A 17,402-nucleotide genomic window follows, 5' to 3' on the forward strand; every position below is an offset into this window, starting at 1 on the left:
ATCCACATGATTAACCCCTAACTGGATAAACAAATCGCTTTCCTTCATTGTTATCTCATCATCCATTGCCCTACTTTAATCATGGCTCGGTAATCTACGGTTATTGTTCATAGCTTGGGGAAAAAATGGTAAATGCTGTCATTTGTAAGACGCTTTGCATAGAAGTGCATCATACGCCTGTCAATGTGTTGTGAATCATGTTCTCTTTCTATGGATTTGTTTGTTGGTGAACTAATTCTTTATGATGATAAAATCTACAATGTGTTATATTCGTTCTTTTAAAAATCTAATTATGTCAAGCACAAGTTCCCTTGGAACTCCATGCCGTGCAACTGCTTTAGTGGCAATTGCTGCTCTCGTCTCTCTATGCATCATGTTTTTCTGGACTTCACCTCTAACCAAGCGCCCACCACCATTACCCGCAACTAAACAATATTTAGAAAGACACCGCACTAAGACAACCTCCTCCCCTGCAAAGGAGAAACCTGTACTTTTGTTGTGGGTCTGGCCTGAAAATTACAGATTTGATCTGAGCGACTGTAAAACCATTTACAATATTGATGGCTGTCACCTGACGGACGATAGAGCTCTCTACAGCAGTTCAGACGCAGTCCTTGTTTATCACAGAGCTATTAGCCAGGACCTGTCCACCCTTCCACCATCTCCTCGTCCCTCGTTCCAAAAGTGGATCTGGCTTAATGTAGAATCGCCAACAAACACACAGAAAATTGCAGGGATTGAAAACCTCTTTAATCTGACTCTCAGTTATAGAGAGGACGCTGACATTCCTGTGCGGTTGAGACTGACAGGCAACAAAACTCCAAATGAGGATTTTAAAATTCCCAAAAAGGACAAACTGGTCTGTTGGATCGTAAGTAATAATGCTGCCCATACAGGTGTCGGCAAGAGGAACGCTTACTACAATGAACTTAAAAAACATGTCAATATACATTTGTTTGGAAAAGCGTACGGAACATTCCTGGATTATAAAGACTATTATCCCACCATAGCCAGCTGCAAATTTTATCTGTCTTTTGAGAATTCAATCCACAAGGACTACATCACAGAAAAGTTCAATGGACCTCTGTCAGCAGGTACTGTACCTGTGGTGCTGGGACCTCCCAGAAAGAACTATGAGAGGTTTGCACCGGGTGATGCCTTCATTCACGTGGACGACTTCCCAGACGCAAAGTCACTGGCAGAATATCTGACGCAGCTGGACAGAGATGAAGATGCGTATCGCAGGTACTTTAACTGGAGGAGACATTTCTCAGCACGACCTCATTTAATAGTACAGAATCAAGAGTTTGTTCTGGCCATTTGCACGGCCTGCGATCATGTAGCGAGACACAAGGAATATCAAGAAGCTCATGATATCTATGAATGGTTTTTTAACTGAAGTAACCTCTCAGATTTTGGTGGATGAAAAAGTTGCGTAAACTTTTAAGAGGAGATGTCCCATGTTTTCATATGCCTAATCAAACATTTACATTTTTGCAGTAGATTGTGTGTGTGTGTGTGAGTGTTCTTGTTTACATATTTTATTATTTGGCCAAGGTGTCTACACCAGGAAAAATATAAGCATGCATTTTCATTATTGTTGGACATTTCATCTATTCATAAAAAGGGAGGAAAAAACACACATTACTGAAAGTCAGTTGATTAAGATTTATCTGTATAAGGTTTCATTACATTGTAGACCACAACCCTCAGGATAAACATGCCTCTCAATTCAATATCAGCAGACTGGAGGAGAACATTTCCTGAACTTTAAGAGGAGATTTATGTTACACATTAACATGACGTTGTTTTTAGGTGCAGGTGCCTCGTTCTGATGCATTCTCTATCTTTGTACTTTTCTAGACACATTTGGACATATTTGTACTGCAGCACATGTGAGATTGTTAACTCCTTCCTTACCCCGTTTGTCAATTGTAACTTTGAATAAATGTAAATCATTGCTTTCTCCTCAGAAAGACAAATGCAAAAATATTGCAAATGTTTTTTTAGGATGTAAGTCCTTTCTTTCTCCAGACTAAGATAATAAAACAAAATCCATGTTAGTCTCAAAGCCCTGTCCCTCAGGCAGTCATCTCGCTAGACGTTTGACAGTGTGCAATGGAAATATTTATTTTCTGTGCTTGATAGATTTGGTTTGGAACAAACGTTCTTCACAAATTAGGTTATTATATTCTTCCCCCAAAGCATCTGTACTGACAAATAGGGTACGTTCAGAGTCCTTTCCTCTTTCAAGGGGTACAAGACAAGGATTCCCTCTTAGTCCTCTACTATTTTACATTAGCCATAGAACCCCATCTATAGGGATAACCTCTTGTACTCGCTTAGGTTTCATTCAGTTTAAGATTCTTCATAGACTATAGTACTTATATATTTTTTATTTTGTCAAGGGCATATACTAAGGACATATACTTCAATACTACTAGTTTTAAAATGGTTGTTTTTGGAGAATCTGAACGAGATGTGGTCATGCCTAAAAACTGTGAAGATGCTTGTTCTTTTGAAGGTCTCTTGGCTCGGAGAAGAAAACTACTTAATTGGAAATCCAGTAACTCACCTTTAGATTCACTCTGTGATGCTGTTTTTGAAATTAGAGAAAATTAAATATTCCCTTAGAGGATCCACTAAACATTTTTATTTGGTATGGTCTACAATGATGTCATATTTTGAAAAGGACGTATCTCCCCTCAAGCTGAAATGAAAAGTTAAATTTAAACACATTGAAACAAATAACATAAGACTCAATGGGCTCTACATTGACTGTCTTATCATAACTTAAGAATTCCCTATTTTTCTATTTTTTTCACCAATTTATATATTTGTATTTGTTTTTTGTAATGTTTTTGCTCATTCATTGTTGTTATTGTTTTGTTGTTTATTTATTCCATATATATGTATTTATTTTTCTTTTGGGGGAGAGCTGTGGGTATTAGGAGATAATTGTGAATTCAAGATGAGCATTAGTTACATTCTTTGTCTGTAATATATCATCTAACTCTTTCCTTAATAAAATAATAATAAAATAAAAAATTCCAGTGCAGGCTCACCAAATGGTCACAGCCGAAGTGAACTGGTGTGTGAGATAAGAGATAACCAAACTGTGCCGTGCTGCTGGTCTTCAGTAACACTGTATTCACACAAAAACCCTGGGATAAAATAAAACTGCAGAGTTAATTTTCTCATTACTGGTGAATGTTTGATGAATTATATGAAGTTCAACATGAATCAAGCGTAAACATTTATCCCCTGAATTTGTTCAGTCAAATGAAACATCTTTCAATACATCTACCATAACACAACACAACAACATGAATGCAGCCACAAAGGATATCTCTCTCTTAGATATATGTAAACTCATAAGAGAACCGCACCTGCTCTCTGACACGCAGAGACCCAGATAGGGCATGGCTGGTTTGTTTATATATCATGCTTCGTTTACACTGGAAGTCCAACAGACTTTACATAATTTACAAGCATAAAGAGAATTGAGGGACAATGTTTAAATAAAAACTTCAGGATAAATAAAAATTTTACTGAAATTTAGATGTGCAACACATACAGTAAAACGCCCTAAGAAATCAGCTATATTTGTTTATAGTGGCTATAGATACGCTAGTTAAACATGTTGGGGAGCTTTTAGACTAAAATCATGATTTCTTGTAAGGCGTGTTTGTTAAAACTACTAGAGTATGTTTAACTAAGGTCTTGCCTAAAGCAATGTTCAACCTTCAAAATGAAGGTTTGAAGAAGAAACAAAATCACACAGGTTTAAAAGGATAAAAGCGTGAGTAAATGATGACAGAATATCATTTTAAAGTTGAACTATTGCTTAAATGTCATCACTGAAACTGCTCTTTTATGTCGGCTTCACAATGGCAACATGATGAGCCACTAAATAAACATTTCATCATGTTGGCTTGACAAAGCTTTTACGCTGGCAGCCTCTGTTAGTACTGAAATATTCAAATAATGTAATACATCGTAAGAGCCGCCCCGATATTTCCCCAAAGAGACACTATTGAAAACCTTTCAAGCTTTTTTCACATTTTCTGGCCAGATTTTGTCAAGCCAACAGAAATGTTGTATTCTGCTGAAGCACAACTGGTTCCACCTAAAGGTGCCATTTCATCTAAATGCAACCTGGTCTTATAGGAAATACGTACCTCTGTTCACCTTTTGCAGCGCAACAAAATACGTACCATCAAGTACATATTGCAACCCGGTAGGACAATTTCCAACAACAATAATGTTAAAGGTACAGTTTGTAGAAACCACCGCTATAGGCCGCACGATCAAAACAACAACAATCCCGTAGCTTCATGACGCTGTGAAGGAGCGTGAAGTGATGGGATCTGTTGTGTTCAACTCCACCGCTGATGCCCATCAATCAGACGGGAACGAGAAATCATGTTTCGTTCAAGGTTTTATAAGTGACATACACAATTATACAGAATATAATCAGCAGTGAAATATGAGTCAGGTCAATGGACAGTGCAATTATATGTAAACAAAACAAGAGAATATACATAAATATGGTAGAAATAAAAATAAAATGTGCCATCAAAAAAAAAAGTGCAGGACAGTATACTGTAGACTTAATAAATAATAATAATATAATATATGGCAAGGCTTTGCGTATAGTTTGTATAGCCTATTGTTGTATGTTGTTTAATGATATATGACCGAATCTGTCAGCATTTGAGACTTTTTGAGAAAGAGTACTTTTGATACTTAAGTACAAAATGTATCTGATACTTTAAGACTTTTACTCAAGTCATATTCTTAAAGGTTACTTTCACCTCTAACAAAGTCATTTTCTGGCAAGATCTTTGTACTTTTATTCAAATATTGCTAACACAGTACGCTCTGAAGACATCACCGTGACTTTGTGACCACATTCTGAGGATGTCTTGGCAACATTCCATGTCTTAGAATTGTTGGTTACGTTACAGAAACGTCTTAGCCACGTCCTCACATAACGCTGTGAATTAATCCCATGGTGAACTGGTCATTTATATTATTGCGTGGAAAATGTATGATCATTGTCAAATCTGTAATAATGTCAAGACGAATGCTATAAATCCGATTTCTGACAGCTATTAAACAGGAGTTTAATTCGATACCACATTTAAAACCGCATTACTATTTATTAAGTGCGCGCACGCGCCTTCTCTGTTCTGTAAAGTGCCGCGCGCTTGCATCATTTAAACGTTAACGGTCATTTCTTTTTAACTCACTGCCTGATATATTACTTACGCGGTTTATTAATATTCTTTCTTTACTTTACTTTACATATTTGAGAGTACACATGTTTTAGTGATGTTCGATCGGCGCGTTTAAATGATCGGACCCTAGTCTCGGCCTCGGACGTCACGATCCGTTGTCTGAACGTCTGATGCATATGGCACACTTTTCTGGAAACTTCAGCATGTTTGAAGTCGTCCTCTGATTGGTTGAATTTCACAGGATTTCCGGGAAACATGCGCGTCGCGTTCTTTAACGGTCCGCCTGGAAACAACAAAGCCTTCTGATCTAAGAAAAAAGCTGTCGCGTTTGTGTGGGATACATACGTGTTTCCACATTGTAAGGTGTATTTGTAAATATTTATGTTTTCTGAATGTGTGTTCTGAGCCTGTTTGAATTATTACTGTAGGTAGGACACTGAGTTTTAAAATAGTGCAATGCCGGCCTCTGCCATAAGGGGGCGCCCTTGGGGTTGTCATGGTGACGTGCGTGTGTGCTGCCAGCCGCATCTGATGAAACCCACAAACCGTTTCTTGTGTTTATTTCTCCTGAAATTTCAGGTATGTTATTACAATAGCAAATATTTTTTGCAAACATTGATGTACTACTGAGTAAGTTAATGTTTCTTATGAGTTTGGTATCAAATAACTTAACATACTTACTGCGGAGAAATAGAAATTTGTAATGTGTTTTCCGACATTGCACTGTTTTCAAACACAGTTTGCTGCAGTAATAATTTAAAAAGGCTCAGAACACACATTTATAAAACATAAATATTTACAAATACACATATCAATCTGGACACATGTATGTAACCCACATTTACAACGGTTGCTATAAGAATTCATCACAATCTCCAAAACACACTTTTATTAAAAGTATGCAAAAAAGTATCTTTTGAAAGCCGAAAGGAATTCAAAATTATCCAAAGGTGCACAGAACCTTTGTGTGTCTCATCAAAACCCCTTTGTGTTTATTTACTCTGGCATCAAATGCTCAGTGTCTGTGCGATTCCAAACCCGTCCCCTCTCTGCCGGAAAAGGCTTGAAGAATTAAAAACATATATAAGTGTATAGTATATAACATATATAAACAAATCCCTTCCAGATCTTCCTCCAGGACATTTATGGATCCCCCACCCAACAAACAGCTTCTTCAGGCACCTGCCATCAGACTGCAGAGTATTCAGGCCACAACCAACAGACTACAAGAGAGCTTCAACAACCCTGCCCCCCTTCCTCTCTCTTGCAAAATGCATCTCTGAACTCTGACCACATCCTCAGGTCCTTAACTGTGCAACTTCCCTGTTCTCAATTGACGCTGTGGGCTGTGGGCCGTGCTTTATGAGAAGTGGCATGTATTTCGGCACCCGCTGAAAGGATTCGGTAACACTCACCTATTCCTCTTCCTGTTCACAGTCTGTGTCTGTCTGCTCAGTGCTGACAATAGGTGGATCGTCGTGGAATCCAACTTCGAGTGGCTTTCATTGTCATTTCAACAATATACAAAAGTACACATTGAAACGAAACAACGTTCCCCCAGGATAAAGGTGCTATAATCAGACTACATGCACATGTGCAAATTTGTGCAAGTACAACATTAAGTGCAAACGTGACACAAATAATAAAGTGCAAATAAGTAGTAACATAGACACATTGTCCATGTAGTCATTTTCTGTACCCCGGAAACGTTCAATGAGGGACTAGCAGAAGTGTTGGTGCAAAAATAGTCAAGGGTGTTAGAGTATAGCCTATTTTGTCTTTTAAGTCAAATGATTTGTGGAAAGAAGCTGTTGCACAATCTTGAGGTGAGGGCACGAATGCTTCATTTTACGAATTAATACATTTTACAGCTTGTGCTTGATCTGCTAAGTTTTCGTATTTGTGTCTATGTATTGTTTTTGTTCCTGGTAGTGCAGTCGCAGTATTTTCGGAAGCAGGCTTAGTTAAATAACTGACATCGATGATAAACTTGGTCTAAATAAACACCAAATTCGCAGAATTACCAGAATTAAATATACAGCTGCTAATTTATAAAGTTTTTTATTGCATCATATTGAACAACAAACAGAACATAAAATTAAATGTATTCATATAATGACGTCAAACAATACATTTACTAACTTATTAAGTTATGTAACTTAAAAACTGTCTACATCGGAATACGGCACAACTGTCTACTATCCATTACGGCACAAATTTGGAAAACTTTGGACATGTTCGATGGTAAGACAGTTCTTATATATTTCCAATAATATCCTATTAAAATGCTACCTCAATAAATATGTAAGTAATAAAAAAAAGATGTGCTAGTGTATGTGAGTGTATATATTTAGGCCTATTTATTTTTGCAAAAAAATGATAAAAGAGAAGAACCATTTTTCACTTGGCATTCGATTTTTTTAAATGTTTCATTTGTCATAAAAAACAATTATTAATAATTATTTAGTCATTTAGCAGACGCTTTTATTATTCAGGGAGCGATAAGCGATATGTCATACAGGAGCAATAATACAAAAGGTGCTAATACAATAGTTTCAACAAAAGCTAGACCACTACCTTTTGAGAGAAAGAGAGAGGGTTTTATATTATTCTTTTTAATTTTTAATTTGTCTGTCAAGTATCTACAGAAAAGATGGGTTTTAAGTATTTTGTTGAATGTTGTGAGAGATGTGGTTGACCGAACAGTTCGGCAGAATGTTCTACCAGGAAGAAGTAGTGAATGAGAATGATCGGGAAAGCGATTTGCTGCCCTTATGGGAAGGCAATAAAAGACGCCGCTTGTTTGCTGAATGCAGGGCCATTAATGGGGTGTGGGAGGGTGTGAAAGTATGCCGGTGCAGATCCAGTGATAGTCCAGCAAGCAAGCATAAGTGAGCATATTATTACTCAAACTTATTAATGGATAATACTATTCAAATACAACTTTTAAAGATATTATCTAAACTTTTAAGCAATTATTTCACAAATTGTATAACATTACACAACACAGAAAAATTGGTGGTTATGCCTCTGCCCTAATGTAGTGGCAGATAAAGTATATTATTAATGTTTAATGGTGTGAGAGACGGTAGAGACATATCTTCAAACTTTAAAGTCACCATGAAATCATACCGTAAAATTATACTGTTTTACACAGTGTTGCATTGATTATTATTTATTATTTATCTGTGCAATTAATTTGCAGTTGTAATCTTTAAAAGAGGTAGAACCATACTAGTTCCAATGTATCCAATGGCCAGGCATTTTTAGCCCTCCCCTCCACGCCCAACTTTCAACAAACTTTTCAAATCAAAATGGAACGGCAAAATAAAACCCTCCCTACATTTTTTTCTAACTTCAGATACAATCTTCACAATACAAAAAGAAGTCAATCGCAACTTCCGTTTCATGGTAACTTTGAAGTCCAGAGATTCTGAAGTTTCGATAAATTAATTTGACATTTATTTTTAATAGCATAAATTAATAATAACAAAGTTAAAAATCATTTAAAAAATGTAAACTCTGCAGTAATAATTTAACATTTGTGGTACAACTACTCAATGAATTTTTAATTAGCTACCATATGAATGTACATTTACATTGACATTTAGTCATTTAGCAGACGCTTTAATCCAAAGCGATTTACTGTTATTGTGGCATTTATATATCATTTATTATATATATATATTTCACAATATGAATTCACATACAACAAAGAGTAGTTTTGAATAGTTTGAACATTGTCTTTGCACACCTTTGTCAAAATCACTGTCAAAAAAAAGTATTGTTGTTGTCATTTCATTTCATGTCATTCCCTGGGGCGGAGAAATTAAACACAGTCACCATGGCACAAAACAAGCATCATATTAAAACACAAGGGACACTGCCTGGGCACTGCCTACAAACAGCATAACATTCTGTTTCAGACCTTGCTTTCAACGAATACATTCAGTTTACACATGAATACATTCATGGTAATGATTAACTTTAACCGGGGTTTGGTAAGATAAAAATGGATTTGTCCTGTCCTTCCTCAAAGAAGATTTATTAGGACATTAGGAAACATCAGTGTGTACTTTGTCACTTGAATACACAGGAAAGCTGCAGTTGTTAGGAAAGGTATTGTTCTTTCATTCGGAGCTGTCATGATCTTACCCATAGGAAGTGCTTTATATTCATTTAGAAATATCTCAAAGCAATTGAATTTTTTTATATTGACATATTAACTTTTTTCTTTCATTTTCTCTAAATCATTCTGTTAGATCGTAAAATGTCAAAGGGATGTTCAGCTCCGGGTTGTCGCAGTATACTGACAGTTGCCGTCGTCGTCTCCCTGAGCTTATTTTTCTTTTTCTGGACTTTACCTCTGACCTACTGTCCACCTCAACTTCCTCAATTCAATCAACTCTCAGATGGACAACATGAAGAGAAGAACAACTCAATTGCTGAAGAAACAGTGGAGAAACCTGTACTTTTGTTATGGGTCTGGCCTGAAAATTACCGATTTGATCTGAGTGACTGTAAAACCATTTACAATATTGATGGCTGTCACCTGACGGACGATAGAGCTCTCTACAGCAGTTCAGACGCTGTCCTTGTTTTTCACAAGGCTATTCGTTGGGACCTGTCCACCCTTCCACCATCTCCTCGTCCCTCGTTCCAAAAGTGGATCTGGCTTAATGTAGAATCTCCAACAAACACGCAGAAAATTCCAGGGATTGAAAACCTCTTTAATCTGACTCTCAGTTATAGAGAGGACGCTGACATTCCTGTGCGGTTGAGACTGACAGGCAACAAAACTCCAAATGAGGATTTTAAAATTCCCAAAAAGGACAAACTGGTCTGTTGGATCGTAAGTAATAATGCTGCCCATACAGGTGTCGGCAGGAGGAACGCTTACTACAATGAACTTAAAAAACACGTCAATATACATTTGTTTGGAAAAGCGTACGGAACGTTCCTGGATTATAAAGACTATTATCCCACCATAGCCAGCTGCAAGTTTTATCTGTCTTTTGAGAATTCCATTCACAAGGACTACATCACAGAAAAGTTCAATGGACCTCTGTCAGCAGGTACTGTACCTGTGGTGCTGGGACCTCCCAGAAAGAACTATGAGAGGTTTGCACCGGGTGATGCCTTCATTCACGTGGACGACTTCCCAGACGCAAAGTCACTGGCAGAATATCTGATGCAGCTGGACAGAGATGAAGATGCGTATCGCAGGTACTTTAACTGGAGGAGACATTTCTCAGCACGACCTCATTTAATAGTACAGAATCAAGAGTTTGTTCTGGCCATTTGCACGGCCTGCGATCATGTAGCGAGACACAAGGAATATCAAGAAGCTCATGATATCTATGAATGGTTTTTTAACTAATTTTCGATCATCTCAGGTTTTGGAGTTTGGTTTTGCTGTTTGGTGCTAATTGGTGTTAAAACTGTTTTTAAGTGCAGAAATATTGTTATTGAACAGACGAGTTTAGACCTGTATGAATTTCCTGTACTAAAACTGTTATTGTTGTTGCATCCAACTTTATACTATTTTATTTTATTCATTCAATTTTTTATTTGACATGCTTTAAATAAATACATTCCAAAATGAATGAGCTAAATCCTGTTTGTGATATTTGTTTGACCCAATTGTGATATTTTGAAATGAGTATATTGAAAGGGATTGTTCAACATTGTAATCATTTACCCACACTCACATGATTTCATACCTGTGTAAATGACTTTATAACACAGAGAATGACATTTGGAAGAGGGTTAGCACTTTTCATTTATGGGAAATTTTTGACTACCATAGTAGGAAAATGTTTATGGTAGTCAAAGGTGCCCCAGAACTGTTTTATTTTGTGTTCAATGGATCAAAAAATATACAAGGTTTCTACTATAGTTAGTGACGTCTCAGAAGTGAAAAATAGTTACAATTAATCGGTTGATTTAAAGCACCTAAAGCGATACATTTTGTATAACAAGATATGGAAAAATATAATAAAAATGATATAAAACAAACTTTTAACTTCCGAGGGGTAGGCGGATCGATCTTGAAATATAATTCCGATGCCGAGGTTGTATCGAAAAGGATCGATCCTAACATAAAAACATCGATACTAATGTGTTTACTACAGATTTAATTTATTTACTAATGTTGCTTATAATTGTATAATAAAGAAGAACTTTTTATTTCATATACACCTAGTTTAAACACGTTGCTCTTCCTTGCCGTGTTTTGTAGTCCGCTGTCACGTATCTCAACAGCGCTAAACGCAAGCACGCAGATGCAGCTGCAGCCAGAGAAAAGAATACAATTACTGCGAACTGCGTTGTATGACACTGGGCCTTTGGGGGTAAAAAGCCAAAAAAGTAAAGTATTTTATTATTTAAACACTTTATTTACTTTATTTCTCAAGCAATTGTGTGCACTTTGTTTATAAATTCAGTGAACAAAAACGGAAAAGCAGTATTAAAAGCTTTGTTTTTCAGTAATAATTTTGTAGACTTTTTTTAAAAGCTAGAGATATAGTACTGAGATACGGAGAAATTGTTTTGTTATATATCGGTTTTCTGTTCTGTTAATCTGTTATTGTTACCATTTTCCAGTAATAATTTGGTGCAAAGTTCATGTTTGCAAATTCTATTACAGGAATAAATAACTAAATAAATATATTTATTTGGTTTAAATTATGTCCTGTGTTTTAACATTTACATGATTACTTAGCCTATAGGTACATTAAGAGCACAAATCACAAAATATTTCATGAAAATGTATTCAGATTTAGCAAATGAATGATGCATTCATTACTCAGTAAATTCAAGTGAATGTTTCTAAAAGTATTGGTATCGGTATCGATATCGGCAATACTGGTCCTGCATTTACTTGGTATCGGATCGATACCGAATTTTACAGTATCGCCGACCACTACGCTTCGACATCAAGCGCTTCCGTTCCAGCAGGAAGCGGAAATACGACAACAGCTGAGAGAAGAGGAGTATATAATCTTTCTTTGTGGGTAAATTAAAATGTATCGGTTAATTTAAAGCACATAAAGGAATACATTTTGTTTAACAAGATATAGAAAGATAGAATAAATATGATATAATAAAAAAGTTTACCCTAGACGTCAAGCGCTTCCATTCCAGCAGGTGGCGGAAATGCGACATCAGCTGAGAGAAGAGGAGAAGAAGAGACACACAACACGAGCTACTGAGAATGAGCACGTCAAACTGTTTAAAGTCAGAGAAGTGTTTTTATTTTAATCCATAATCAAACTCTTCCACTTCTTCGCGGTGTTTTCTTTTGACTCGGCACTAAGCGTTTTGTTTTATGACAGTTATAAATCGGAGGAAATATTTCAGGTTTGTAATATGTACATTCATGCAACTTAACCGTACGTTCCCTGTATTTCAGCCTGCTGTCATAGTGTGTTGTATTCTTAAAACACTGTTAACACTCATGTTTCTTTATAATAAGTATAGGTAGTTGTTATTTTACATAATTATTTTCGTTTCTGAACTAGTTTATCACATATTCACTAAATGTCACCAAAGTATTGTGATTTGCTCTGCTCTAAAATAATAGTTTATATAGTTCGAGATACAAAATTACGATTTGTATTTAACAAATATGGTGATTTTATTTTTGGACGTTGTGAGGTCTATTAAATGCGATTGGTTGAGCTGCCATCATGTGATTTGCGTTTAAATATAGAGCCATATAATGCTTTTGTGATTTTAGTTACGCCTTTAATTACTTTTTATTTTAATGCTACAATTCAGTTTTATTTTTCAGTGCCAGACCTATTCAATTATTATTAGTTTACATTTATATTTAATTAAGCTGTGAACGTTGTCGATTCTGTAACAAGAACAAAAACTGTTCTTAATGTTTTGGATATGTTTACTTTGATGTCTTTTTTTTTAATGATGTTTGTATCAGATCGTGAGCTGAATGCTGACCATCAGAATCCCTCTGCAGACATGCCTGTCCAGTGCAGTCATTGCTCACAAAGACGTGCAGTTCTCAAGCGGCCAAAGACGGGACACTCCCTCTGTAAGGACTGCTTCTTCGGGGCTTTTGAGGAGGAGATCCATCAAACCATCGTGTCTGCCAGCCTGTTCAATCGTGGGGAGACGGTGGCCATCGGTGCCTCGGGTGGTAAGGACTCTACTGTTCTGGCCCACGTGATGAAAGTCTTAAATGAGCGCTATGATTACGGGCTGAACCTTCTGCTGCTGTCTGTGGATGAGGGCATCACCGGTTATAGAGACGATTCGCTGGAAACGGTGAAGAGAAACCAGCAGCAGTATGATCTGCCCCTGAAGATCGTGTCTTATGAGGAGCTGTACGGCTGGACCATGGACGCCATTGTGAAGCAGGTGGGATTGAAGAATAACTGCACTTTCTGTGGTGTTTTTCGCCGACAGGCGCTGGACCGGGGAGCCATGATGCTGAAAGTAGACAAGATATGCACAGGTGATCTCCTATCTAATGGTTCAGCATCTTGTTCTCTTTTCTTTTCTCATAATTGTTTCGTTTATCGAGCAGGTCACAATGCAGACGACGTGGCGGAGACGGTTCTCATGAATGTTTTGCGTGGGGACATTGCACGTCTACGTCGCTGCACAGCCATTAGCACGGCCAGCGAGGGAGAGGGCGCCATCCCGCGCTGCAAGCCCCTTAAATACGCCTATGAGAAGGAGATCGTCCTCTATGCCTATTTCAAGAAGCTCGACTACTTTTCCACGGAATGCATCTACTCGCCCAATGCGTACCGAGGTCACGCTCGGGCCTACCTCAAAGACCTGGAGTCCATCAGGCCCAGCTCCATCATAGACGTCATCCACTCTGGAGAGACCCTCTCGATAAAGGAGGGCGTGAAGATGCCGGTCCAGGGAACGTGTTCACGCTGCGGGTATATCTCGAGTCAGGCTTTGTGCAAGTCCTGTGTTCTGTTGGAGGGCCTGAATCGAGGGTTACCCAAGCTGGGCATCGGAAAACATCACCGCCTGCATGGCAAAATTCTGGCTCAGGAGCCTTTGACAGAGAAGGAACAAAGGAAACTAAAAGCTGTGGATTTTTGACACAAGATTGATTTTAATTACAACATATAACTAAACAAAAATGTAGTTTTAAAGATGCCCTGCTTTGTTTTATGAGATCATTTTGTTTTATTATTGAGGTTTGGGTTAGTTAAACACAACTGAATGTCACATTTCAAGCTTTAATGCCTTAACTCAGAGACACGAGCTGTTCCTATCTGAACACGTTTCTAATTGAAACGACATTGTAATAAAGTTTTTAATCATCCATTCTAATTTAACTTCCAAGTCTTTGGAAGATGTTTTGTATCACATTAAACTGCTGAAATTGTGGGATTGTTACACCTTGTCCTATTAAGCGAATCTGTACATATTAGAGAATAAAACGAATATGGAAAGGAGTGTTTTTAATGTACTTCAACTTGTGACCTGATGTGGTATAATCATCCACATAATCATATAATTAAGTTTGCATAGTTATATATTGGGCATAAAGTCATAAAATATCATTTGTGATTGCCAGGAACAGTGTGGGGCAAGTTACTTGGAAAAAGTTACTAATTACATATTCAACAGTAAAATTAGATAACTATACAAATTACTCTCTCCAAAAAGTATTTCATTACTCATGACTTTTTACTTTCTTTATCCTAGATCAACCATGGTTGGTTAAGTGATTCAAGGATGGACATAAAACGTCTCTCTTGATTAATTCAAATAACTAGTATGAATCTACATAAAGAAGTATTATTAACTGACCAAATTATTACAAATGTGAGAAGTATACATTAAAGCATAGATTTTAAAGATTTTGAATTTTGATGTCAATTCCTCTTTTGCACACATATATTTCACACAGCATTTAGTTTAATTAACTCAACTCAACTTTATTTATATAGCGCTTTTTACAATTTTCATTGTTACAAAGCAGCTGTACATGAGACACATTTAATACAAGTATGAATTCTAAAGCAGCCCCCCCGGCCAGGCAGATAGTGCAAAACAATATGCAAACGGTGGTGAGGAACCCAAAACTCCCATCGAGAAAAAAAACCTCAGGGGAACCCAGGCCCAACCAGGGGATTCCAGTTCCCCTCTGGCAAAAGCTGCTGCCTCTGCACAAGCTCAACAGTGCTTGCACAACAAGGCTTAGTAAAAATATAAAAATTAAGGATTAAAGATTATCATTAACAATCTAATAGCATTTGAAATGTTGTAGGAAAAACAAAGTTGTCGCGTCCTTTATCCAGCTCTATCCTCTTAGCACTTGTCAGGTCACCGCTTTCCATTCTCAGCTCTGCCATCAGGTCTGGGCATGAACTGCATCCTGCGGTTACCTTGGAACAAAGAGACAAGACTGGCTGAGAGTAGAGTACTGTTCTGCACTCTTTGATGCAACAAGTGCATCATTTGTTGTTGGATGTGTTCCTGGTTCCGGTTGATCTAGATAATGCAGCCTAAATCCTCTGAGGATTAATATTATGGAGGTGTAGTGTATGCAAGATTAAAAAGATGAGTCTTTAGTCTAGATTTAAACTGACAGAGTGTGTCTGCCTCCCGGACCGTGCAGGGAAGAATATTCCAAAGTTTAGGCGCTAGATAAGAAAACGATCTACCACCTGCACTTGATTTTGAAATTCTAGGTATTACCAACTGACAGGACCCCTTAGAGCGTAATGTACGTGGAGGTCTGTAATACAATAGAAGATCATTCAAATACTGCGGCGCTAGACCATGTAGGGCTTTATAGGTAATAAGCAAGATCTTAAAGTTAATGCGATGCTTTATAGGTAACCAGTGCAAGGTTGACAGAACCGGGGTTATATGCTCATACTTTTTTGTACGTGTAAGAACTCGAGCTGCCGCGTTTTGAACCAGTTGCAGTTTTTGTAATAGGCCCGCAGGGCAACCACCTAGAAGTGCATTACAGTAATCTAGTCTTGATGTCATGAATGCATGAATTAATTTCTCTGCATCTGAAAGTGACAGCATATGACGTAATTTAGATATATTCTTAAAATGGAAAAATGCAATTTTACAGGTGTTTGCGACATGGCTTTCAAATGAGAGAGTACTGTCGAATACAACGCCAAGATTCTTAGCTGATGACGAGGATTTTATGGAGCATCCGTCAATCGTTAAGCAGTATTCTTGGTTGTTACGCATAGCAGTTTTCCGTCCAGTAAGTAACACTTCTGTTTTGTCCGAGTTTAGTAGTAAAAAATTGTTACTCATCCACATTTTTAAGTCAACTATGCAATCCTTTATTCGATGAAACTGCTGGGTTTCATGAGGCATCGAGGAAATATAAAGTTGAGTATCATCAGCATAACAGTGAAAGCTAATTCCGTGTCGCTTTATTATATCTCCTAGAGGTAGCATGTATAATGCGAAGAGCAGGGGTCCCAAGACTGAGCCCTGTGGTACACCGTACTGGACTTGTGATTTGCGGGACACCTCATTGTTTATTGCTACAAATTGAAAACGGTCGGATAAATAAGACTTAAACCATTTCAATGCTATTCCGTTAATGCCAACGTAATTTTCGAGTCTATGTAGAAGTATGCTGTGGTCAATGGTGTCAAATGCAGCACTGAGGTCTAGCAGCACCAATAACGAAATACAGCCACGGTCAGACGGTAAAAGCAGATCATTTGTAACTCTGATCAAAGCAGTCTCTGTACTGTGACATGCTCGAAATCCAGACTGGAATTCATCATTAATGTCATTCCTTTGGAGGAAGGAGCATAATTGAGTTGAAACTACTTTTTCCAGAACTTTAGATATAAAAGGTAAATTCGATATAGGCCTGTAATTCCCTAGTTCTTTAGGGTCGAGTTTGGGTTTTTTTAAAAGAGGCCTTATAACAGCCACCTTAAATGCTTTAGGCACATGTCCTAATGTCAGAGATGAGTTAATAATACTAAGAAGAGGATCTATAATTTCTGGGAGCATTTCTTTCAGTAGTTTTGTAGGTATAGGGTCTAGCACGCATGTTGTTGATTTGGATGATCTAATGATTTAAGAGAGTTCATCGTGATCTACTGTAGAAAATAATTGCAATTTCTCCTTAGGGGTGCTGTAGTTAGTTTGTTCAGCGGATTTCACTACAGG

At 37.4% G+C, this 17,402-nt stretch overlaps 3 protein-coding genes across 6 annotated transcripts; all 3 read left to right on the forward strand.

The window, feature by feature from the left end:
- On the forward strand, positions 1 to 1,509 carry LOC130406933 (4-galactosyl-N-acetylglucosaminide 3-alpha-L-fucosyltransferase 9-like). The gene has a single exon (XM_056729520.1). It carries the CDS (start codon positions 242 to 244, stop codon positions 1,397 to 1,399), a length of 1,158 nt encoding a protein of 385 aa, XP_056585498.1. The 5' UTR covers positions 1 to 241; the 3' UTR covers positions 1,400 to 1,509.
- A 5,438-nt stretch (positions 1,510 to 6,947) lies between these two features.
- LOC130439737 (4-galactosyl-N-acetylglucosaminide 3-alpha-L-fucosyltransferase 9-like) lies at positions 6,948 to 10,849 on the forward strand. 3 transcript variants are annotated; one of them, XM_056772244.1, is made up of 2 exons: positions 6,948 to 7,069; positions 9,506 to 10,849. In XM_056772244.1, the coding sequence occupies exon 2, from the start codon at positions 9,514 to 9,516 to the stop codon at positions 10,621 to 10,623; it is 1,110 nt and encodes a 369-aa protein (XP_056628222.1). In that variant the 5' UTR covers positions 6,948 to 7,069; positions 9,506 to 9,513; the 3' UTR covers positions 10,624 to 10,849. The 3 variants fall into 3 exon arrangements, with proteins under 3 accessions (XP_056628222.1, XP_056628221.1, XP_056628223.1); XM_056772243.1 differs by lacking the exon at positions 6,948 to 7,069 and adding an exon at positions 7,087 to 7,487; XM_056772245.1 differs by lacking the exon at positions 6,948 to 7,069 and adding an exon at positions 9,011 to 9,362.
- A 1,450-nt stretch (positions 10,850 to 12,299) lies between these two features.
- ctu1 (cytosolic thiouridylase subunit 1 homolog (S. pombe)) lies at positions 12,300 to 15,098 on the forward strand. 2 transcript variants are annotated; one of them, XM_056773373.1, is made up of 3 exons: positions 12,300 to 12,605; positions 13,225 to 13,722; positions 13,795 to 15,098. In XM_056773373.1, the coding sequence occupies exons 2-3, from the start codon at positions 13,227 to 13,229 to the stop codon at positions 14,328 to 14,330; spliced, it is 1,032 nt and encodes a 343-aa protein (XP_056629351.1). In that variant the 5' UTR covers positions 12,300 to 12,605; positions 13,225 to 13,226; the 3' UTR covers positions 14,331 to 15,098. The 2 variants fall into 2 exon arrangements, with proteins under 2 accessions (XP_056629351.1, XP_056629350.1); XM_056773372.1 differs by having other exon boundaries at positions 12,307 to 12,605; positions 13,186 to 13,722.
- The last annotated feature ends 2,304 nt before the right edge of the window (positions 15,099 to 17,402 follow it).

The sequence above is a fragment of the Triplophysa dalaica genome, chromosome 18 (genome assembly GCF_015846415.1).
Source record: "Triplophysa dalaica isolate WHDGS20190420 chromosome 18, ASM1584641v1, whole genome shotgun sequence".
NCBI classification, from domain to species: domain Eukaryota; kingdom Metazoa; phylum Chordata; class Actinopteri; order Cypriniformes; family Nemacheilidae; genus Triplophysa; species Triplophysa dalaica.

What these genes read in the sequence shown, in the direction of transcription:
- LOC130406933 (XM_056729520.1), top strand. Translation starts at nt 242, where the DNA reads ATGATGATAAAATCTACAATGTGTTATATTCGTTCTTTTAAAAATCTA.
- ctu1 (XM_056773373.1), top strand. Translation starts at nt 13,227, where the DNA reads ATGCCTGTCCAGTGCAGTCATTGCTCACAAAGACGTGCAGTTCTCAAG. An exon ending in AGTAGACAAGATATGCACAG is followed by an intron (nt 13,723 to 13,794) that starts GTGATCTCCTAT and finishes TTTATCGAGCAG; the next exon opens with GTCACAATGCAGACGACGTG.